Source organism: Palaemon carinicauda, chromosome 37, assembly GCF_036898095.1.
Source record: "Palaemon carinicauda isolate YSFRI2023 chromosome 37, ASM3689809v2, whole genome shotgun sequence".
Lineage (NCBI taxonomy): Eukaryota > Metazoa > Arthropoda > Malacostraca > Decapoda > Palaemonidae > Palaemon > Palaemon carinicauda.
This window is the reverse complement of record NC_090761.1, coordinates 42,585,411-42,611,482: the sequence shown is the minus strand read 5'-3', so window position 1 is coordinate 42,611,482 and position 26,072 is coordinate 42,585,411. Positions and strand designations below refer to the sequence as shown.

Sequence of the window (26,072 nt, the reverse complement as noted above, 5' to 3'; positions counted from 1 at the left end):
GTGGAGAGGGTTCTCTTGGAGGCTCTATGAGGAGCTGCAAAAGGTTTGGAGACCATTCTGCATAATGCCATAGCGGAGCTAGGAGAGTCCTTGAGAGGTTGACCGATGTTTTAGCCTTGTTGAGTGCCCTTCTCCAGATAAAACAGGGACGAGACGTAAACGTCACTATTGTACCCACCGTTGTTGCCTGAGCGCCTTGGGGTCTAGGTCTGGTGAGCAATGGTAGCCTGAGATTCAGGAGCGTTGCGAACAGTCCCCCTAGTTGGAGGACCTCATAAAGTCGGGACTTTGTTGGCTACATGGCGATCCAAAGTCCATTCGGTATACCTTATCTGAGATGCTGTGCACAGATTGTCGGCGAGCACGTTCTTCCAGTCTGGAATGAAGCGGGCTGATAGTGGTACCGAATGGACTTTGGCCCATCTTAGTGTTTATACTATTAGATGGGAAGAGGCTACAAGCCAGTTCCTACTTGCTTGTCGATGTGAGTCTTTATGTGGTGTGTGGTGTGTCGTCCATCACATCACTGAGTGGTCTGTTAGGAACCGATGAGGCTGCTGAAGGACCGGAAAGTTGGCCTTCATCTCTTAAGAGATTTAAATGAAGGTACCTTCGGGCTCTGTCCAGAGAGCTGAGGTCGTGTGGTGCAGCATTATGGTCCCTCCTTTCTTCTTTTTACAACTCAAGTCTCCTGGAATGGAAGTCGTTCTCGTTTCGAGAAGGTTTTTGTGGAGATTGGTGTTTAAAATCATTCCCAGATACACCAGTCTCCTGGGAGGGAAGTAGAGAAGATTTCCGTAGGTTTACCTTGATCACTGGATCTTGGTTAAAAGACTTCAGAAGTTCCAGTGTTAATGCAAGGTTGCCACTGAGTCTGCTAAGGTCAGTCAGTCGTCCTGAGAGAGCGGAGACAGAAGCCGATCCTGTGAGACCAGGATGGGTGTAGTGGAAAGACCGAAGCACAGTGCCTTGAACTGGTGTTTCTTATTTGTCTAGACTGAATCATCCAACCTTCCTAGATGGATGGTTTGGACCTGGGAGTAAGTGTCCTTTAGGTCCAGTGTGCAAATGAAGACCTGATGTCTTAGCCCCTGATCGAACTCCAACATGGTGTGGACATCGACCCAAAGGGACAGTTCCTTGGAGATCCTTTTGCATGGAAGATTGTCGACGCTGGAGTCTTGACTCGTGTCGTAAAAGATTAGGCGCGATACCTAGTGTAAGAATTCTTCTCTGAGAGAGAATTTCTTTAAAAGGAAGGCCACGCTTAGCCTTACCACGCGCCCTGATGGGATTGATGCTATTCTTTAGAATAGAATCAATCTGGCGAATGTTAATCAATGGTTAACCGTTGGGTATCGTGGTTACTGTGCAGTTGGAGAGTGCTCGGAAGTAGTTCCCTGTTGGCAAGCCGTTGATGAGGGTTGTCGAACGTTTACCGATCACTTTAGTGTGATGGCAAACGGCCAGTAGCGAGAAGTATGTTGTATAACTTCTGATCTAAGAACTACAGGAAGCGGTTGACTAGTAAGTTCGAGTCACGAACTGCTGGCAAATAACCGATGACCGATGAATCAGTGGTCTGTGAGCCGATGGTGAGTTTGAGATCAGCAAGCTGATTATGGTCCCCCCCCTGTTCGGTCAGAGATGAGCAAGCTGAAGATGGGCTGGTCAGAGATCAGCGAGCTGAGTTCAATGATCGAAGAAAGATGAGCTGCCCATTGGTGATCTAGTGATCAGCAAGCTGATGACTGGTTATTGACCAGCAATCGGTGATTGGAAATGCTAGCAATTGGAGATCATTAGTCATTGGAGGGACTAGAGGTCAAAGATCAGCATTGAGCTGGCAATTGGCGATCTGGTGATCGGTGACCTAGCAATCAGTAAACTGTGAAGTAGCCATCAACAAACAGTGATCTAGAGATCAGTCTGTTGATGCTTTCCTGTTTGCTGCCGGTGGTCTGTCAAGGAAAAAAGAAACTTCAGAAGAGACAGGGACCAAGGATTTCCAGTTTCGATTCCCTTGTAGGATAGAATCTTCGGGATCTTGAATCCTTCTATGGAGCCTTATTCCTCTTTTCCCGGTGGCAATATTTACATGTTTGCGGGGAGGAATGGGGCAATGGTGACCTGTCCAAAAAGTCTCATTCCTTTTTACTGACAATTGCGCGAGTGTGTAGGTGAGTCTGGAGCGATGGCACACAGGATGATGCTGGTGCTTAATATCTGCCTGGAGAGCAGGCAAGCGCTGGTTCTTAGGCAAGAGCTGGTGCATTGGATCTGCGAGCTTGACTCTTTGGCAAGAGCTGGCGCATGGATCCGGGACCGTAACTGCACAGGAGGGCGCAAGAAAGTGAGGAAGAGCGCTGGCGCGCAGTAAGGCACTGTGTAGTTTTGTGCATTCTCCTTAGAATGCATCGAAACGTGTGACTGGTTGCGCAAGAGTGGGAGCATTGGCGCGTGTGTGAGAGTACTACGTGGAGACTGTTGGCGTGTGCGTGCGGAAGACCATCGGTGTCCGCACGTAGAAGACCGTCGGCGCGCGGAAGGCTGTGTGCGCGCACTCAAGATTATTGGATCGCACATGCGCGAAGGCCGTCGGGGCGTGCCCGCGCTTAAGGCCGTCAGTGCGCGGTAGACTGTTGGCGCACAAGAGCATTGGCACTTGCGCGCTTAGAAAATCATCGGCACGCGCGGGAGACCAGCGGCGCCCGCGAGCGGAAAATCGTCGGCGCGCGCGCAAGAGCATTGGCGCTAACGCGGGGGCGGGAGACAATCGGTGCCCGCACGCGGAAGATCGTCGGTGTGCACGCGAGACTGTCGGCGCGCGCGGAAGACTATTGGCGCGCGCATGCAATACTATTGGCGCGCACGCGGGAGACCATCGGTACCCGCACACGTAAGATCGTCGGCGCTCGCGTGCGTAAGAATGTCGGCGAGCGTGCTTGCAGGAGACCATCGGTACCCGCGCGCGGAAGATCGTCGGCACTCGCGCGCGTAAGAATGTCGGCAAGCGCGCGCGAAGGTAGCGCTAGCAGGTTGGCGGGTCAGCTGGTAGGATGACTTTAAAAGCCTTCAATGTAAAGGGAAAGGCTATTGAAGCTGGAGCAAGAAAGGTAGGACGTTTCTTGCTCAGGGCAGACACCTTAGAATTTGTGTAGCCCACCTTCTTTAGGCTGCTCGACAAGAGAGCCTGTGCCTTGTCATGGTCAAATACCATGACCTCCTTGGGTTACGTTTCTTCCTTCGACGCTGGCTCCTGCTTCAGACGGATGAAGTAGTCTCGGTAAGCATTGAAGCTTGGCCAGAGCTGAATGTCATCAAGAAGGACGGCTCCCATCTTCTCCGAAATGTAGAGTTTGCCGTTGGTGATCGGCATAAACTCTGCATATCTCCAGGGATTACTTTCGGAGCAGGGTGGGAGGTCTTGAACTCTGAGTGTCCTGTGTTACCCACGGGAGGCGGAGAATCAAGCTTCACGGAGCTCTCTCTCAAGTTTCGCTTCCCTAGCTTCGCCTTGCTTGCAAATGCTCTCCATTAGAGCTGTAAGATTGGCCAATGCCTGTCTCATGTCCTCTGATGGAGGAGCAGAAGATGTTGAGGGTAACAGTTCCAGTGCCGGCACTGACGGAAGGGACTCCGACTCGACTTCATCATCTTCTTCGAAAGTCAGTGTAAACTCCTCCTCTTGATCGTCCTTCAGAAGATCCTTTTCGGTGTCTGTGGACACCTTAGACATCCTTTCCTCCTGATGGATGTCCATGCCTTATAGTACGTCACTGTCTTCCATCTCAACAGCAATCTGGACGCAAGGTATTTCAGGTCGTGCCTGGGGTATGACAGCTTCAATATCCGCCTTAGGGAACAGCAAGATGCGCATCCTTTCATTAGGAAGGTACGGTCCCGTAGAGTTCTTTTGGAAACCTTGTACCCATCTACGCAGCTTTGCTCGAGCTGCATCCCTCGACTCCGCTGACTTGGGGTCATCAAAACCATCGGTCACCAAGGTCCGGCATATGCTGCAGTCTTGGGGGTCCCAGTACCGTAGGGTTTCTCTAGTGGTGGTGTAGGGGGCATGAGACCTGCATCCTTTATGGTCATAGAAGTCCTTACTCCTGTGGTTGCAGAAGATGACCTCGCACTTCACTAGTCCTCCTGTAAAAAGAGGAAAATTAAATGAGTATGCAGTTGTTTATCTCACATGATAAACAATTTATGTAAAACATTAATTTTAATATTTTAACCATTATAGCTTAGGATAGTCAAGCTAGAAAGGAATTAGGAAAGACACATACTTGTGTTTCCTGTCAAGCCAATTGCTGTGACCTCCCCCAAAATTAAAGCCCTAGAGTGTTCCTATTCAGGAAACCCAAAAGAAGGGTTCTAACCCCTAGGGGTAGATAAGTGTACCTTAACACTGAACCTTCTTAAGGTCTTTAATATTGTGGGGCAAATTGTTAACTGATTAGCTATCAGTATATTGAAAGAAATCTTTTCTTTTGATATAGGATTGGTCTCAACAATAGACTGTGCAAGGATACACAGGGTATGTTGGAAAATAACTACTGTATAATATATACTATAGTTTTCTGTCTGCAGTATAATGTATGCTGCAAATATACTGGCTACTGTATAATCATATACTGTAGTTCAGCCAGCATGTTGCTGGCTAGGCTAGCACCTGGCGGCACGCTCCAGCTGGCATATCGCCTGCTGGTTAGTACCTGGTGGCACCGGCCCAGTCGGCAACATCGTACCTGGTGGCACCGGCCCAGCCGGCGACATCGTACCTGGTGGCACCGGCCCAGCCGGCAACATCGTACCTGGTGGCACCGGCCCAGCCGGCAACATCGTACCTGGTGGCACCGCGACATCGTACCTGGTGGCACCGGCCCAGTCGGCGACATCGTACCTGGTGGCACCGGCCCAGCCGGCGACATCGTACCTGGTGGCACCGGCCCAGCCGGCGACATCGTACCTGGTGGCACCGGCCCAGCCGGCAACATCGTACCTGGTGGCACCGGCCCAGCCGGCGACATACCTGACGGCACCGGTCCAGCCTAGCTGACAGAGAGAGAGAAAGCATGGAGTGAAGGGCTACCTTATTAAATGTTTATTAACATTAAATAAGGGTGTAAGTACTTAATCTTACTGCCTTCCTCCGGAATGAGGGTTCAAATGGAAGGGGAGAATGTATCATTCAAGCTTCCATCCAACCACAACAACTGATGCCGGTCACTGCCGGCCTCGGGGATGTGGAAGGCAATCCAAGAGAGGACTGAAGAACACTTGACAGTAGAGGGGTCTCCCACCGGCAACCGCCATAGCCAGCACAACCTTTCCCGGAGCCTTGCGTCCATAAGGGAAAGACTCAGTAACTATATAGCTACTAATGTAAGAGCCCGGCCGGCACCACAACCTACCCGGCAAGCGGTGAGATTGTAGGACGACGGCGACAGGGTTGCGATGGCTAGGCCATCGCTAAAGGACAGAGAAGGGCAGGGAAAGGGTCCTGTATTAAGTGTGGGAGAAGGCGGCAAGGTTGCCGTCACTACCACACAAGGGAGAAACTCAGTTTCATTATCGGCGCCCTCCTAGGCGGCAGAAGAATATCTATTCTTCAGCCTAAGGTCTGCTGAAACCGTGTTAGGAGGAAGCGGCAGGATTGTCGCCAACTCCAAACAGGAGAGAAACTTCATTTCAGTATCGGCACCATCCTAGGCGGCAGAAGAATATCTATTCTTCAGCCTAGGGTTCGCCGACACAGGACTAGTCTTCTAGACCGCAGGGGAAAAGGTGGCGGCATCATACTACCACTTCAGGTGCGGTTTAGGGAGGCATAGCCTCCTATGCTGGCAGTTGTAAGCCGGCAGGGGAGTGACTACTCACCCTGCTGCTCGGCCGCCGGCAGAAAGACTGAATACTCTGAGGTTCTGTCGAAAACCAAAGCCAGGATACTCGCCGGCAAGGTGGGAGACAGAAAACACTAGCCTAGTCAAGCCGGAGTGACTACTCTATGGCAAGACCAAGATAGGGTTGTCGCCTATGGCGGCACTCAGAGGGAAGGAGGGATTACCCTTAATTCTCCACAGGAGATGAGTATCGAGTTATATAATTAATTCTAAGAGATATCTATCTCCCTTTGAATTGATAAAATGATACACGAGGGTAAACTGGGATCATGTATGAAAGTATACTGAAGCGCGTAGGCTAGGTAGCCTAACGCGGGGCAAGATTTAGGTTACCTAAATTGCCGAAACTCTAACGTATACGATCGACATAAGAAAGAGGAAAATATGCATAAATATATGTATCTTTATTAGTATAATTGTGCCTAAATAGCTTATATAATTTATTAATGCTATTACAACCGGGTAAGTCGTTCTGCTAACTAAATAACACGTGTCATGAACGACAGCGCCCATGGCGCCTCCGGTGATCAGCCAAGCTCCGAACACATAAAATTACTCTAATTTCTCTGTGAAGCAGGAGTTAAAAATTATACGCTGTAAAGAATAAATACTCAACTTTCCATAGGCAGAGGAAGCTGGAGATTGCATAATAAATCCTCGATAAATCGATCACAAACGTTAGAGCAACAGGGAAAACCACCGTGCGAATTCGCTACAAAAATAGGAATAAGCGCCATCTTGGATACTCGTAGTAGTACGGGAGGAAGGGTAACCTTGATAACGGCTCCCATTCTAATTTCGCCACTCTTCCCCCTCGAAACGAAAACGCTATTTGGGGTGAAGATTGCTATGTGTCGTATCAAGATATACGTCCCCTGATATTATGCGATATCCTTAAGAAAATTTTAAGGATATTCGCGCCAGGAGTTAGAATTCTGGAGACATAAAGGTTAATTCTCTGGGCATATCACTGTAGCCAAATATCCCTTAGAAAGCTAAAAATAGGAACCTTCCATCAGGACGACATCCCTGAGCCCAAAATAGAAAACGTGTGCTTCTTCGCTTCAGTTGTCAAGTTTTTTGTCTTTTTACATTGCTTTTAATGTTTTAAGATGTCTTTTCTGGATTTCTTAGCAATCAGTGCACTGTTGTGCATAATTGTTTTTGTGTGATCATGATCCACTTTCATTTTGTGTCACATGCCTAAGGACAATTTCTTAATTTAGAGATTCTAGTGAGGAGCGTGTAGGCCTCATTGTACTTATCTCGGAAGTATATTTCTTGATCAAGTGAAGTTTAAAGCAAAAAAGAAGCTTTTTTTAATTCAGGGGTAATCCATTGAAGGCTATGCTACTTGCTTATAGGGGGAAATGATGATGGTAATGCCACTCTAGCCTTTAACTTTGCTAATTTAGTCACGACTCTTTGTGAGTAAGAATTTAAGAAGTGTTCTTGGAACACTTACCCTTGCAGTTAAATCTAGTGTTAAAGAAGGTTTTCTTTGAGCAGAGAAAGCTAGGCTCATTGCTTATAGAATGCATGATGACTACTGCCACTCCCAAATTTTGTCTCTAAAAAAGGCTAAATATTTTTTTTTTTTTTTAATAGTGGGATTTTAAAACCATTAAATCCTTTTTGAGTAGCTTAGATATCCAATTAGTTCTAGATCTAACGGTAACTAAGGGTTCCAATATACCGTTCAGCAGCAGTTCTGGTGGTAATTGATCCCAAGTTCAAGATCCTCTCACACAGCCTACAACTCTTTATTTGTTCCACTCTGAAGCAGAACTATCACACTCACTTATTTTTAAGAGCTCTTTCAGAAAGTTAGATTTAGCGAGGCTGAAGACCGAGATGGTAGCCTGGATCCCTATTTCTCTCCTTTCCTTAAAGTACGTACCTGTAAACTCCTGCTTATCCCTTATTTGCTGAAAAGTTAGTCTAAATATTTTATTCCTCCACTATAAAATATGCACTTCTTACATCTATTTTTGTCTTGAGTAATGGTTCTCTTGTTGTAAGAAGATTCACTAAATCATTTTGATTGTATTTTGTTTGAATGGCTGGGTATGCAGTTCTCTTCCAAGCTCGACCATTAAACCATTTCATGTTTCTCTCAAATAAGATAAATGTAGAGTTTAGTACCTCAAATGCTTGAACAAGAATCCCTATCTCATACACAGCAGTTTCCGTACATAGTAAGTACTCATTCGGAAAAGTATAGTAAAATTTTTAAAACTGATTAAGATGACTTTAAATTAGTCTTTAATATAAACTATTTAATAAATAAAAATAAACTACAAGGTTTACAGTTAATTTTGGCTATATTTTATATATTATCCCTAATGCAGAGTAAAGCTGGTATTTTAATTTCTCATTTAATGCACAATCCTTTTACACTGCAAGTGATATGGAAATTACCAATAAACTCCCAAATTACAGCCTGCTTCCTGCATTGCTACCTGTCAATAAGGCCTTACAGATTATTTCAAAGAACTTAATGATATTCTTTTAATCATTTAACTTCTGATAATGGTTAACCTATTTACAGATTACCAAAATATATTAGTTCCAGGTAATTCATTCTAGATATTAGATTTTTTACTATACAAAGTAAGTCCATGAATCATTGGTGGTAGAGCAGACCTGAAACTAAAGTACAAGGTCATCCTGCCAGTTCTAGACAGAAGAGATATGCTTCTTTGGGCAGGATGTATCAGCCAATGTGGGTCTTAGGATAAAGGTAAACAAGGATTTGAATCAATGGTGGGAAGTTTATGAGGTGCAATTATTTCCCTATTCTGATCATGGGTTAGATAAAAAGCAGTCCCTCACTGAGTTGCCCAAACTCAAGCCAGTCTGTGGCTCCAGAGTTGTTAACAAGCCTATACACTATGGGGGTGTAGGAATTGGTTTTGGGTGATTTTGTACTGCATTCTCTGTATTTCATGTAAGGAACAAATAGTATTCAGTGCGTTGGCTGCAAAATACTTCTCTAGGATTGTGACATGATCAAATTAATTTTTTTAGTGTAAAACGAAGCTGCAATTAAGGAGAAAGAATCTAATGCTACCAAATAGTTGGGCACTAAATCCCTTAGTATGTCTGAAAGTCTGGAAATGGTGGGGTCGCCCATACATAATCATGTTTGCTCTTTCAACGGGCTGTCTTGTCATGTTTGCAACTTCACATACCACGTGACAAACACCACTTTTCCTTAAATTATCAATGTTAAACAAGGTCGGGCCTGTTACGACACGGATGGATGATTGCACAAAAACACTAGATGCTCTTGACAAAACAATGACAGTCCTCCATAATTTTGTATAAAATACAATATTTTATTCATCTTTTTGAGTGTCAGTCACAGATTGTATGAAAAACTGCTAGGTTCATATTCTTAAGACATTTTAAGGTGTCATTTTAGGAAAATCATTTCCAATCTCAGCTATCATAGGGTATAGATCAATGCTTAATTTAGTCTCAAGCATCCGGGATTAGACATCTTTCAGCTATTATAATGGATATTTTTTAAGCCTGTCAGTACAGGCTACTAGTAATTAGGTCTGTCAGGATTTGGATGTGGTTTTACATATGTATTAAGATCAATTTTGACTCTGGGAAACTTTCATTTTTAGATTTAACACCTAAACCCACAATAATCTGCAAGGTGGGCTTAAAAGCATAAGTTGATTTTGCTTTTTTATTCCCTCACCCAGAGCTAAATTTTTTCAAGACTAAGAGTTGTGTACAACTTTTTTTTTTTACTTCCCCTTATAAAGAATAGTTGGAAATGTTTCATCTAAGAATAGTGTCCCTTGTTCAGTCAGAGATGTTCAGTATATTTTGAACAAACTATGGGCATTTCTGGTAGTATCCTAATTGACTACAGTATGTGCAAGTAGAATGTCAATTTGTCTTCTATCCAAAATCTGCGATATTTCCTGTGGAAGGTTTGGGCTCAGGAACTTATCAAGTTTAGATCCAAATCCTATACTGTATAAGACTTGAAGATTAGGATTCTTAATTTTTGCAGGAAGGTTTCTTCGGAAAGAATTTTAGAGACAGTTCATTAACATGCCAGTTCGATGCTTGATGGACATTATCTCGAAGAGTCCTTACTTTCTTACTAAGATTATTGGCCTCTATATTCTATAGTGGCTGTTACTGTGGCTTTCTAAATTTTTATAACGCAATCAAGTTATAGCTTTTTCAATATTTCAAATATCATCACAAAAACAATCTGGAACCTACTATTACAAATGTTTTTTTTGAAGATGATTCCTATTAGAATATAGAAATATTAAGCCTAGAATTATAATTATGCTATATGTTCAAAAATTTGTTTAACCATCAATTTCCTTCATTGGCTGATAAAATTTTGTATTTCTTACTCATAAACATGCCCACCCATCTCCCCACTACCTTGTGATGTCAAGTAATGGGGAGCACTTTCGACTTTGAAACTGAAGCTAAGAGAACTGGAAACTACCAGAGATAAGAAAATTCATATAATCAAACAATTATAGTACATATAGCACTTTGGCATACTCATTTTAATGAAATAAAAAAAATTAAAGTAAAACGCTTACTCTGTAGAGGTGGTGGAAGAGCAAGAGGAGGTGACTGATGTTGTAAGAGCATCAGGTTCATCACTAGGCGTCTGTGCAGGTGTTTCTTGTTTGTTATGTAACTGTATAGATCGACCCTACAGAGGTAAATAAAATGTTAATAATTTTAGAAGCAAAATATCTTCAATAATAAAATTATAATCTAATGTATTTATTTCTCAAGAGTAAAACATCAAGGCCTTTATTTGTAAAAATTAATGAAATTCATTAATCTTTGTCCAATAATTACCTGCATGAGTCTGGCGAATTTGAGAGCAACCGCCCTCTCTGCTTCACTAATGGTGTCAGACTCTGTTGGCGCTGAATCCCGCGAAGAGCAGCGCGTTAACACCGCCTGAGGATTGCATCCAGCCTTGGCTGCTTGATTAGCCACCTCCTGCGTAAAAGGATGGTGGTTGAAAAGATGCTGGAGAAGGAAGAAATTTTAAATTCAGCTTTTACAGATTTAAACAAGGTCACAGGAGGGGAGAACTTATCGTATGAAGAGCGAGAGGCAGTAAGTGATGAATGATTTGGTAAAGCGTGTATGTGTTCAAATTACACAAAAAATGAAATGAGGAAAAGTGCAAAACTTCTTAACCCTTTTGATGTCGATAGAAAAAATTCTACATTATCACAAAACAATAGGAATATAAACATTTACTTTTTAGTAATGGGAGTGATGAAAATGTAAAAAAAAAAAAAAAATTGCCATCTTACTCAAAAACATTGTGGAGTAAGAAAAATTTACAAATTTTATGTAAACAAGCGATGATCCTAATCTGAATATAGCAAATACAGTAATTATAACAAAGTATAGTCTCATTAAAAACATTATGCAGTCTAATTAAAGATGCTTTTTTTATGTGAACATCTGTCAACTTTGACTGTACTTAATTTTCAATAGGAAGAGGGTCAAGTAATGAAATTTACTTTCTTACTAAAAAATTCACATATTAAACCATGCTCATATATAAATGCTATACTATAACTTAAGACCTTTATATTCCCGAATAAAATGAAAATAAAAATACAAACTTTTAAAATATAACATTCATACTAAAATTAGTTTTATTCTTCCTTGCAAAATAATCAGTGTTATGAAATATTTTTTACACCACAAAGCTCTTAATGCAAACTCCCTAATCAGAAGATACTTTTTATTTCTGAAGGTGTTGCCAAAAAAAAAATGAGTGTGATCAGCGAGTTTGTACTGAAAATCATACATTGTTTCTTTGCTACAATCCAATTAATTATAAGATCATAAGCAATACCTGAAAACAGATATTCCTTTATGGAAGGCCACACAGAGGGGGCTAGGTAGTCCGAGAGTATATTCGCTGAAGTTTTTGGAACATGGCACTTATGTGCTCTCTTCTAGCCATAAAGAAAATCATAACATTGTCCAGTCCTTACAACATTATTAATATTCTTTAAAAAGCACTGCTCACCCTGGACACATGAGATGGTGCTTGTCTAGGAATGCATGCCTGACCCCATCCCCTTTAGTTAAGTATCAAGTTATCTGGAGGTTGACGGTAACTATTTGGGAGTGGATATGCCATGATTCCTTTGTCTTTTCAGTCTCGAAGTTGAATTCAGATCACTAGTCAGTGGGGAGGAGGAGGGGGCATGTTATGAACATCAGTTGAGTATAGAAATAATATATTTTCTTATTCAAAATCCCATTTGCTTGTAATGCTAACTTCCACATACTGATGGAGGTGGGTTAGTGATGACAAAATAGGACAGTAATATGCCAGATTAATAAATTTCATCAATTACCCGAGACTCATCTAGTCCAATGGTAACCAGTTATAAACAAAAGTAAATTGAGTTTCCACATTGGATTACAAACATATTCCAAGTATGTAACTTTCAAAACTACTGTATACAATTCAATTATTATATTACCCAGAACCTCAAACTTTCTTGGAAAATTATAAGTACTGTATAATTCAAACTAGATTTCATCATCATCATCTCCTACGCTTATTGATGCAAAGGGCCTCCATTAGATTTCACCAGTCGTCTCTATCTTGAGGTTTTAATCCAATACTTCTCAACTCATCATCTCCTTCACACTTCATAGTCCTAAACCATGCAGGCTTGGGTCTTCCAACTTTTCTAGTGCCTTGTAGAGTCCAGTTAAACATTTGGTGAACTAAACTCTCTTGGGGAGTGCAAAGAGCATGCCCAAACAATCTCCATCTACCCCTCACCATAATCTCATCCACACACGGTAATTGAGTCATCTCTTATAGTTTCATTTTTAATCCTGTCTTGTCATTTAACAACCAATATTCTTCTGAGATCTTTGTTCTCAAATCTACTAAATCTGCAGGAGATTGTTTCATTTTTATACCATAACTCAAGTTCATACTGTAACACAGATCTCTCTTAACTGGTGTATAGCCTGTATTTTATATGTAATTTCAGGCAATTTGATTTCCAAATTTTATTTAACCTAGTCATTGTATGATTTTCTTTTTTCAATCTTTCATTAAACTCCAATTCTAAAGACCCTGTATTAGAGATCACTGTTCGTAAATACTTTAAATTATTCTACCTCATTAATCCTTTTTCTCCTTCTAATGATATTTCATCTTACATTGCATATTCCATTCTCATCATCTCTGTCTTTCTTCTATTTATCTTGAGCCCACCCTCCTGTGGTATTTCATGCAATCTGGTAAGCAAGCATTGCAAATCCTGTGGTGGTCTGCTAATAAGGACAGTGTCATCAGCATATTCTAAGTCGGCTAATTTCCTATTATCAATCCAGTCTAATCCCTCTCCACCATCTCCAACAGTCTATGCATTACAAATTCCATAAGGAGAATAAACAACATAGGTGACTACACATTCCCTTAGAGTACTCTTCTGTTCACTGGAAATTCGTTTGATAAGACTCCACTAACATTAACTTTGCACTTGCTATGCTCATGAAAAGACTTAATCAAATTTACATATCTAATAGGAATTCCATAATATACAGGACTCTCCACAAAATTCGCCAGTACACACTATTAAAGGCTTTTTCATAGTCCACAAATGCCATCAAAAGTGGATTTCTATATTATACGCATTGCTGTACAACACGTCTCAAAATGAAAATTTGGTCAGTACAATTTCTATATTTTCTAAATCCTGCTTGTTCACCTCTCGTCTTTAAATCAACCTTTCTCGTTAGTATCTTTAGAATAAGCGTACTATATATTTTCATGACAACTGATGCAAGTGCTATGGCTCTGTATTGCAATCAGTCATGTGTCTTTTTTTGTCTTTTTTTTTCACCAAAACACTTAACTCCTTCATCTGGTTTTGCCTCTTCATGCTACATTCTACAAAATAATCTTGTAAGTATTCTGGGGGTCACTTAATTTTCAGCCAGTATCATCTCGACAGTTATTCCATCGTACCCAGGGGGTTCCATCTACTGAATTTTTTAATGATAGCTTCGACTTCAAAACACACTGAATTACCAGTAATTCATGGGCACATCAAGATCTTCACCAGCTTCAGGTATATCAAACTAATTATTTCCTTCATATCTCCTATTCATGACCTCACTAAAGTGTTCCATCCAACGTTGCCTTTCTTCATCTCCTGTTGTTATAAAAGATCCATCTCTTGTTTTGGTGGGTATATGCTGCTGCTTCTTCTTCTTTGCCCTCATGAGATTTCATTAATAATTCTATGAGTGATTCTTACACAATAGCCACTCCCTGAATTCATAGCTTTGTCAGTCTCATCTGCTTTCCTGACATAAATATTCTAGATTTAGGCAAATTAATTAACAGTAAATTCTTATTTACCTAATACTGTATACCCCAACAGCACTCTTGTCCAATTATTCTAAAGGAAAAATACATTTCTTTTAGATAAAGCTTTGCAAAAACTGACAAGGTATGCCACTGAGTTTATGCAAAATATTCTTTCCATTGAAAGATTCCTAAAGAAATGAAGAAAGGTTGCTGCACTTCTATTTTAAGAATCTGAACCTTCAAATCCTTCATCTGATTAGAATCTAATTCCCTGTGTGTTTTTGTCACTAATTCCTTTACAAGAAACAATATAATATTTTGGATAGGGGTTACCCCATAATCCTAAACCCATAAAACCAATAAGGAATTTTTACAGTAATATTTCAGTCTTGTCTAAATAAAACTTCAAAGCTCTCACATAAAAAAAGAAACTAGATTTCTGACAGACACATCAGTAGCTTTCCACTGTAAAAAGTGAATGTTTGAAAACTGAGGTTAACCTTTGTTCTTAAAATGAATTTTAGCTTGGAATGTAGGTGAAAAGATAAAATCATCTTCAATCTCTGATACCTACATTATAGGAAAACCTCTTTCCATTAATGCATTTAACTGATGCTAAAGCTAACATGAAAATTTTTTTACCAGGGAGATCATTAAACAAAATATCTTCCAAACGTTCAAAAGAACCTTTTAAAATGTAACTACATTATTTGGTCTGGAAACCTAAAATTTTTTAATACAGTGGTAATAAATTTGAATACAGAACATCCTCAACTATATTAAAAACAAATTTGTCTAAGCCTAGATGCTTCAGTACAACATTAAGCATAAATCTCTAATCCTTAATCGCATCAATGGACAATTTCCTCTCAGAGAAGTAAATAAATCAATCAACAAACTATCTAAATAAATTCTTGTTACTGAAACACTTTGATTTTGCACCAATCAAAATATACATTCCAAAGTCTTTGCTACATATTACTGAAGGACTGCCTTTAAGAACCTAAGGCACACAATCCATAAAAACACTGTAGCTCTTAAAATATGGTGGACAGAACCACCCAGTTAGATGAAGAGAGAAGGGGTTTGGGTGAACTGACCTTGAAACCAGTTGTCTAAAATTATTGATTTTGTTAGGCAACCTTGTTGATGTAAATTACATCTAGTAATTACCAGGTTTTTTTCTTTTTTTCATTATCTATGTACATGAAAATTTACTTAGTATGTAACATTATATATTAATGAAAAGGAAATGTAATCAGCCATACAATAAAAAAAAACTATTGTAATAAGTCTTATCTTGTATAGCTATGATGCAAATATGTGTCAAGTAAAATGTCGAAAAAAAGGGCTTGGAACTTGAGGGCCAATTCAATCGGTGAGGGGTTGGGGGTTCAAAAAGGTTAAATAAAAACATTCATAAATTACCCTAAAAATACACAACATCCTTAGGTAATGAATGGCAATTAATGCATGCTAATAACTGTATGTTGCGCATACAACTAGCCTGAAGAAACAAAACAAAAATTATCTAAAAAATTATAATGATCAGGTGGAAAAGTATAATGCCAAGCAACAAGGCCAAATATCACTATGCGAGGTTCGTAAAAAGTTATCCACGCCCATAAAAAACCATAACATTATACTGTTTGCCTTTCGGTGAGACAAGTTAAGCTATTGTATTGGTGAAAGCATTTAGTGACTGACAAAAGCATTTGTCAAGTCCCATTGTCTAATTTAGAATTATAGTAGACTGGGATAGCCAGAAAACTGACATGTCCAGACCAACATACCAATAAGTATATAATACTATACTGATTTCATTCAGAGACAAAGTATAAGAAGAACAAAATGAACGATACCTGATTGGTTGTAAAAATTATAGCAGCAAGAGAGGAAAGAGTGAAAAATTGGCTGTAAAGATCACATAATGAGAAAGAGCTGAGAACAATCTTTTTGCACTATAATAGGTCAAGCAGAAGGACCTGTCAGACAAGACCAAGGGGATTTTTTTTTTATTCAACAGATATTATTCTCAGCAAAGATTGTCATATTCTGGGAGCATAACATGAGTAAAATAAGAGATGCAAATTATATGGATTTAATCAACAATTTTTCAAAAAGGAAATTTTAAATTTGGCTTAAAGAAAAAACAAACTGCCTTCTATTTATCAGACAAGAAAAAATAAAACTTTTCAAAGCCATTACTCTGGTCATACAGATCATGACATTGATTTCATCCAAGATGCAGCTCTAATTACAGTATCACTGATAAACTGAAAAAAATAAATGCAAAATTGAAGGACATCATTTAATCGGAAAAGAATAAAATGTCCTATATCGAATACAACTTCCTGAGAGTGTAGTTAAAAATATTGCCTTGTTATGACTGATCAAACTTCACTATTTCCCTCATATGGCTGACTTCACTATTTCCCTCATATGGCTGACGTGTGACTGATATAAATTTAATAAACCATACAGTAACTTAATACATAGGATATTTCTATAACCCAATGTTAATCCAGATATTGTAAGGGAATTTCATCAAAAGGGTTAAGTAACAAAGCATCTGTGAACAAATTTCACACAGAACAATAGCCAATAATTGTTGCAATGCAATATGTTGTAATCATGCTTTTAGATACGAGTGTGTGTTTAGTTGGTGAAGAAACATCCAGAATTCTGTAAGTGAATGTGTTCATTTCTTCATCCTGTAATTTACACAAGATGTACCTGAGCAGCAAGCAAACAGAAAACACAATTTCATAATAAGGTAAAATGATTTAGAAGATAAATAAAACAGAAATCAAAGGCTTGGTGTTAGTACTAAGAAAGGTCACAGAAGTATAATAAGACCTATAAGAAAAAATAGAAAACAAAATTAGGTAGTAACAAGAGTGAAAAAAAAATTCATGAACACCAATGCCTAACACACAGCAATAAAAAATCATAGTACAGTATCCAAGTACACATCATTTTTGTAATATGTAAAATTATGGTCAATAGAATGTTCGTGATGGAAACTAGACTTGCTGTTCAAAGTAGTACTGCAAAGTAATATCTGATATCATATGTCTTAGATCTCAACAATCTGGTGATCGAACAAAATTCTCTCAAATTTTTTGCCCATGAGATTGAACAAGAATTTGGAAGTCACACAACTTGTATGAACCTGTATAGACTGAGACGTGTAAAAGAGGCAGTTTAAGCGTAGCTTTTGCCTAATTCAGACCAAAACATTGTTCCGAACTATTTTGTTAAATCAGTTATTTTCAGTTATTCTGGTGGGTTTTTTGTTTCTCCATACACAATGACAAAAGAGGCCATGTCTTCAGAAGAGGAGGAGGAAAGGGATCCTGCTTCTAGTTCCGTGATAAAGGAAATAATAGAACACTGGACTGAGTTACAAGATTTTGTTGAGAAATATCATCTAGATAAGGCAGAAGCCAGCAGAACAGGCAAGATTTATGATGATAATGCATTGAATAATTTCAGGAGTACTTGAAAAAGACACAGAAAAGTTGCTTTCATTATTATCAATACCACATATATATTTCATAAGCTCAAAAGTATTTTGGGTTACTGCATTGCTACCTTGTGGAGGCACAGTATATACAATATATAACTAACGGGCCACACTTTTGAGGGATGCTTGAATAATTGGATATTATTGTTTTTTCTACTTATTTGATGGGTTCAGTAAATATGTACATACTGTACTATTCATGCTCTGCATGTTACAATGCACATGATTATAAGTATCTTATTTATCAATTTTTTTTTATATTGTATATCACCATCATCATCAGCCTCTCCTCCTATGCCTATTGATGCAAAGCGCCTCCATTCATCATCTCCTACTTCACGCCTCATAGCCCTCAGCCATGTAGGCCTAAGTCTTCCAACTCTTCTAGTGCTTTGTGGAAACCAGTTGAAAGTTTGGTGAAATAATCTCTCTTGGGGAGTGCAACGAGCATGCCTAAGCCATCTCCCCTTACCCCTCATCGTGATCTCATCCACATATGGCACTCGAGTAATATCTCTTATAGTTTAATTTCTAATCCTGTCCTGCCATTTAACTCCCAATATCCTTCTGAGGGCTTTATTCTCAAATCTACAAAATCTGTTGGATATTGTTTTATTGTTATACGACTCATGTCCATACAGAAACACTGATCTCACTAAACTGATATATAGCCTGATTTTTTTATATGTAATTTCAGGGGATTAGATTTCCAAATTTTACTTAACCTAGCCATTGTCTGATTTGCTTTTTTTAATATTTCATTAAAATCAAATTCTAAAAATCCTGTATTAGAGATCATATAGTTCCTAGATATATAAATGATTTTACCACATTAATCCTTTTCCCTTCCAATGATATTTCACATTCCATTCCATATTCCGTTCTCATCATCTTTGTCTTTCTTCTATTTATCTTGAGCACACCCTCATGTGATATTTTATGCATTCTGGTAAGCAAGCTTTGCAAGTTCTGTGGTGTTCTGCTAATAAGGACAACACCATTAGCATACTCTAGGTCAGCTATTTTCCTGTTACCAATCCTTCTCCACCATCCCCAGCTGTTCTATGTACTACATTATCCATGAAGAGGATAGACAACATATGTGACAACACATTCCCTTGGAGTACTCCACTCTTCACTAGAAATTCATTTGATAGGACTCCACTAACATTAACTTTGCACTTGCTATGCTCATGAAAAGACTTATTCAAATTTACATATTTAAGAGGAACTCCATAATAAGGCAGAACTCTCCACAAAATTGGCTTGTGCACCCTACTGTATATCAAAGGCTTTTTCATAGTCCACAAATGCCATCAAAAGTTGATTTCTATATTCTACACATTGCTGTACCACATGTCTTAATATTGTATTAGAAACACATATTACAAAAATGAACTGTACTTCAAATACTGTATTACTGTATATATATAAAAAGCAAATGTTAAACTACAAATTAAATAATCTAATTTCTAATATTCACAAAGTATTATGCTATTTCAAAACACACACTATTCATACTTTAGTACCACATAACTGTCAGTAAATGACTTAATGCAGTAATTTATAAAAAGACTGAATACTTTTGAATAAAAAATGTCAGACATGCAATCATACAACTATTATACTACATTGTAGCTTTGTTACAAAAATATGCACTGGTAGTAAAAACGCTCATTCAAAAAGTAGTGATAAAGCAAGAAAAATTAAAACATATAAAAATCTGTCCTTTTAGTGAAAGTGTTATTTTCAAAGAGCAAAATGTCCACTTTTGTACTTACAGAATGACCAATGCCATTATTTGCATATACAGTATGTTCTTACGATTAAAACACAAACCTTTTCACTTTTGGTAATGTCATGATGATGGTTTCGAGGAAGTGGAGTCTTTTCAAGTCCAAGCTTTTCTCTCAAGAGAAGGACATGTCGAGTATGCTCAACTTGTGTCAGACGAGTAATTTTTTCCAACTCCCACTGATGTTCAAATATAAGTGAATCCCCTCTTGGTCTCCACCCATGTAGATTTTCTTCTCCCCGGACGTATGTTGAACTGGTGTCTAAAACACGACGTTGCCTTCTCTGCAAACCTACGAGAAAGAAAAAGAGTACTGTATCATTGAATGGAAAAAATGTTTCAGTGCCTGTACTCCTATGAACCGCTACAGAATCAGAGTATATGCAATGTTAGTCAAGGAATTCTTTACAGAACACTTACATATGAAGAGAGCTGGTCACAGGTCACTCATTTACATAACATGCCCCTTATGTCATAAGTCAAAATGATACTGTATGCTTGGCAATTAGGCAAAAAAGCAGAAAAGCCTTTAAAAACAACATATGCAAATAAAAACATTGACAATAGGCTCTGGGTTAAAAGGTCACAATCAATGTGAACAATACAGTTACTAAGGAATGTTCATAATATTGTTATCACAAGAAATAACAATGTATATGAGTTTCAGGTAGCGATATATAAAGTCCATTACATCAGTAAAATTCATAGACTTCTACAATTCATACTATGGTATTCAAATAACTTCAGGTGCCAAAGGCCTAAAATAAATTGAGTCAAAGGTATTCTCAATAAAGACAAAAAAGAAAAACTTTCCCTTATCAGAAAATTATATAACAATTAGAATTCTAATAACAAAAGCAAATATTTCTATACCCACCTGTGGTGTTCATAATGCTTCTCTTTGAGGTTGGTTGAATGTCGTCTATCTTAAAACTAAAAAAAAACTCCAGTTTCCTTTCCTTGTAATAGCCTGGCCAATTCAATTGAGTGTTGAGATTACATGGTAGTGTACTGCCTTGCAATGATTGTACAGGGATACATCATATCGCCTTTGTCTTTTAGTCTTGAAGTTAAAACTAATGCAATAGTTGCTTGACATCACTATTCAGTGGAGAGTTTGGGGCAAGTACAGTATATGATTCCTCTCTTTGGTTACAGCTCATTTTTCCTTTTCCTGCACATACACCGAAAAGTCTGGACTATTCTTTCCACATTCTCTTCTATCCTCATACACCTGACAACACAGATTACCAAACAATTCTTTTTCGCTCAAGTGGTTAACTAATGCATTGTAATTGTTCAGTGCCTACCTTTACTCTTGGTAAGGGTAGAAGAGACTTTTTAGCTATGGTAAGCAACTCTTTTCAGAGAAGGACACTGCAAAATCAAACCATTGTTCTCTAGTCTTTGGTATTGTCATAGCCTCTGTACCATGACCTTCCACTGTCTTAGATTAGAGTTCTCTTGCTTGAGGGTAAACTTGGGTACGCTGTTCTATCTTATTTCTCTTCCTCTTGTTATTTTAAAAATTTAAGGTTTATATATGAGAGATCTAATTTGATGTTACTGTTCTTGAAAATATTTTATTTTGATTATTACTTCTTGTGTAGTTTATTTATTTCATTGTTTCCTTTCCTCCCTGGGCTATTTTTCTTTGTTGGAGCCCTTGGGCTTATAGCATGTTGCTTTTCCAACTAGAGTTACAGTTTAGCATGTAATAATAACAAATAATGATAATAATAATAATAATAATAATAATAATAATAATAATAATAATAATAATAAAAATAATAATAATTAGGTAAGTATAGAAATAATTTTATTATAAAAATTCCACTTATTTCCATGAACCTTCTCTTGTGTTCATTTTACAAAAGTCCACGCTTAGATGGGGATGGGATTGCAAAGGAAAGATAGAGGAAATTTTAATCCCTTGCCTAAATAGACACCTTCATTACCAGACTAATTTTTTATTTAATACCTGTTTAGTGGTAGTTCACTGTTAAATAAGTAATTCATTTAATAATTTGCACTTACAGATTAGAAAATTTAATACTTAATACTCATGTGGCACCAAAATTCAATAATAAAAAGGAGTTTCAAATTTAAGAATTTCTTCCAGATACATCCTCAGTAACTTTAAAACTATATTTTTCATGGTCAATTTAATACTATAACCATATTTTAAGAATTTAAAGAATTAATATTAATCTTTTATTTAACTCTATTATTATTATTATTATTATTATTATTATTATTATTACTAGCCAAGCTACAACCCTAGTTGGAAAAGCAAGATGCTATAAGCCCAAGGGCTCCATTAGGAGAAATAGCCCAGTGAGGAAAGGAAATAAGGAAATAAATAAATGATGAGAATAAATTCACAATAAATCATTCTAAAAACAGTGACAACATTAAAACAGATATGTCCTATATAAACTATTAACAACCTCAACAACAGATATGTCATATATAAACTATAAAAAGACTCATGTCAGCCTGGTCAACATAAAAACATTTGCTCAACTTTGAACTTTTGAAGTTCTACTGATTCAACTACCCGATTAGGAAGATCATTCCACAACTTGGCAACCGCTAGAATAAAACTTCTAGAATACTGTGTAGTATTGAGCCTCATGATGGAGAAGGCCTGGCTATTAAATTAACTGCCTGCCTAGTATTACGAACAGGATAGAATTGTTCAGGGAGATCTGAATGTAAAGGATGGTCAGAGTTATGAAAAATCTTATGCAACATACATAATGAACTAATTGAACGACGGTGCCAAAGATTAATATCTAAATCAGGAATAAGAAATTTAATAAACCATAAGTTTCTGTCCAACAAATTAAGATGAGAATCAGCAGCTGAACACCAGACAGGAGAGCAATACTCAAAACAAGGTAGAATGAAAGAATTAAAACACTTCTTCAGAATAGATTGATCACTGAAAAACTTGTAAGACTTTCTCTATAAGCCAATTTTTTGTACAATTGAAGAAGACTCAGACCTAATGTGTTTCTCAAAAGTAAATTTGCTGTTGAGAATCTCACCTAAAATTTTAAAAGTCATACAAATTTAATGAAACATTATCAATACTGAGATCTGGAGGTTGAGGAGCCACCGTCCTTGACCTACTTACAATCATACTTTGAGTTTTATTAGGATTCAACTTCATACCCCATAATTTGCACCATGCAATAATTTTAGCTAAATCTCTATTAAAGGATTCACCAACCCCAGATCTACATTCAGGGTATGGAATTGATGCAAAGAGAGTAGCATCATCTGCATATGTAACAAGCTTGTTTTCTAGGCCAAACCACATGTCATGTGTATATAGTATGGAAAGTAATGGGCCAAGAACACTACCCTGTGGAACACCAGATATCACATTCCTATACTCACTATGGTTCCCATCAACAACAACTCTTTGAGATCTATTACTTAAAAAATCAATAATAATGCTAAGAAACGACCCACCCACTCCCAACTGTTTGAGTTTGAAAACAAGGGCCTCATGATTAACACGGTCAAAGGCCGCACTAAAATCAAGGCCAATCATACGAACTTCCTGACCACAATCAAGGGATTTCTGTACAGCATTGGAGATTGTAAGAAGGGCATCACATGCTCCAAGGCCTTTACGTAAACCAAATTGCAAACTAGGGAATATATGATTACCTTCAGCAAATCTATTAAGACGTTTTGCCAGTAGACATTCAAAAACTTTAGATAATATGGGCGTTATGGAAATTGGGTGGTAATCAGTGGGACTTGAGCTACCACAAACACATTTACATAAAGGAGTAACATTACCAATTCTCCAACAAGTGCTAAAAGCTACCTTAGCATCCAATGCCCAGTAACTGCTATAAAAATAAAGGTCTTATTTTGAGTATTTGGTAAATGAGCCAAACCTCTATCCAAAAAAATTCCTATAGAAAATAAGAGAAGTGCAATCCCAATATAATGAACTTTAATCACCAGGTCCTTCATTAGGCCTGATTCCAATTCTCTGTGAGATTCTGCAACTAAACTCTTTATTAATAAAAGGCATAGCATTTTTAAAGAAAAGAAGGTTTGAAATCCTGACCCCACAAAACATTTAAGACCCTTTCCCCTAATGCTTCCAGTTTTGTATAAATAAACTTTACGTCTCTCAGGGGGTATAAAAATACATTTTCCAATGTATTACTGACTTCTTTCTGCCTAGAATAAAAGAGGAATAATTGAGGTAAACCTTTTGTCCTGAAATCATTCTTCACCCTGAAGGTTGGTTATAGAGGCCAAATAATTTTCTCATTGCTAAAACCCACACTATAAGAAAGAGCCTGTAGTCCACTAATTTAACTGAGGATTAAAGTAAAAGAAGAGGTGTTTTAGTTGTGATATTTTTAGATAGATATGCCAAATGTTCAAAATTAGAGCTTTTTAAATATTGCAAGACTACATCTACATTCTAAAAACCTGTTCTGACAACCAGTTCCCAATAGTAAAAGACCTGAAAACATCAGCCATAATGCCTGACGCAGATAAATCTATTCCTAGATGTTTGATAATAGTATTAAGTATAAACTGTCTCTTGGAACCTCAAATAGACAGTCTAGAAGACATAAAAATCCTTCATCTCTGAGAATACGGAGAATACGGTGGACAGTCTCACTGCAGTTAGATGTAGCGCATGGATGAACATCTCTCAAAATTGGTTGTCTGAGAAGATTGGTCCTATAAGACAACCTCCTTGGACATTTCAACAACAGAAACCACAAATCCATAAACTATTCTCTCAGGGGAAAATGGGCCCACCAGAGCTATCGTACTGTTTGAAGATACCTTGTACTAGGTTATCATTGCCCGAATCATTGAGAAAGGAAGAAATGCATACTGGATATATCTACGATTTAACTAGTCCTGTAACAGGGTGCCTACCTTTCATGCTAATAGAGCTGGTACTGGACCACAAAACATTTATTTTCTTGTTGAGAGGGGTCACAAACATGTCCACATGTCCACGTTTGGTCTTCCCTACCAACTACAAAAGAGAGGCCATTTGTTTGGTAGTATTTGCTGTTTCCCTCTTAACTGATCTGCTAATACAGTATGTTCAATTTCCCTAGAAAAAAACTGCGGTAGAAGACTTATCCAGCTCAGAATCACCATAGATAGGAGTACTTCTGTTACCTGAAACAGGCATTCCAACCTGGTTACCAATTTCTTCTGAATTTAAGCTAGTGCTGTCGTATTGCTTGAACAAAACTGCCAGGCTATTGAGTCTACAAAGTGCTAGGCTAGTACCAGTGTATTCGCCTAAAGGCCCACTAGCCTCTTTACATTGAACATACTAAGAAAAAATCTTATGATGCTCATCACTATCATAACTGGCAATCTTAGTAATAGTGGAGTGGGATTAGCAACCCAACCCTCACTGGGATCAACTAACCTAGTCTTCTCTGGCATTTCCCCTTGAACTAAACAATTTGATTTTACGGTTGGAATCTTTCATATGGTTGTGCACTAACTGAACATATTTCTTTATAAGAGGAACTGTTCTATCAACAGCATTTCAAAATACACTTTTGACTCTGGCACATGATAGAAAGATGATTAGAATCATTATCACTCAGCAATGAATTACTTGAACAACCTTCACAGGAGTGCAAAACAAACCATCTTTTATTAATCCTTTATCTATAAGAATTTATAATGGTTTTCTAAAGAACTTCCTAAATAACAAAACCACAATTTGGACTGTGGGTAGATCGATTCCCAAAAATAAACCCATTGATGAGAAAACTGCATGACAAAGGAGGTATGACAAAACACACTGAATCATTGCATTACACCGCTATATATTCACAATACATCATTATAAGAGCAGGTTTATTACAAAGAAAGAAAACAGGAAATAATTTAGCTTTTGGGTAGATGTCAATACTTACCACCTTCGACAGAGAACCAATATGAACACCAGGACAGGTCTATATAAAAAAAAAAATGACTGGATTCTGAAAAATTCTTAATACTGTATTATATTAAAATCTATCTAGCCCAAAACCATTTTGTAAATATAGTTTTGCACTTCTTACACTAATACTTCAGATAATACAGTACAGTAATAGTAATTAAACAGTATCACCATAATCAGAATAAATAACATATTGTATAAAATTTACCATAGAAGCTTTGCTACAATTTAGCCAGGATATTTCAAGGCCACCATTACAGCTACAATTTTAGAGAATAATTAAGTGCTTGCCATTCACCTTAACAATGGCAATACTGGAATTGAAACCTGGTGACATCACCTTTATATGCCAAAACTAGAATAGGAAGCATAACTTAAATCTCAAAGATATGCAATTGGTGGGGAGGGTTTTTCCTTGTACTACGATCATAAAAAAATTCAAGAACACTCCAGGGCATTTGTTACCATGCATATTCACTGTATTGAGCAAT

General features: G+C 38.0%; 1 protein-coding gene across 16 annotated transcripts in view; it reads right to left on the bottom strand.

Moving 5' to 3' along the window:
* Positions 1-26,072, bottom strand: part of unc-104 (kinesin family member unc-104) — a 348,954-nt gene that overhangs the window by 40,929 nt on the left and 281,953 nt on the right. For 14 of the 16 annotated variants that reach the window (XM_068361054.1, XM_068361056.1, XM_068361058.1 and 11 more), the window contains 3 exons: positions 19,658-19,905; positions 10,773-10,949; positions 10,505-10,620 (listed from right to left, as the gene is read on the bottom strand). In XM_068361054.1, coding sequence (XP_068217155.1) covers positions 10,505-10,620; positions 10,773-10,949; positions 19,658-19,905 — 541 coding nt within the window. The remainder of the gene's footprint in view (positions 1-10,504; positions 10,621-10,772; positions 10,950-19,657; positions 19,906-26,072) is intronic. The other 2 variants (XM_068361060.1, XM_068361062.1) reach the window with 1 other exon arrangement.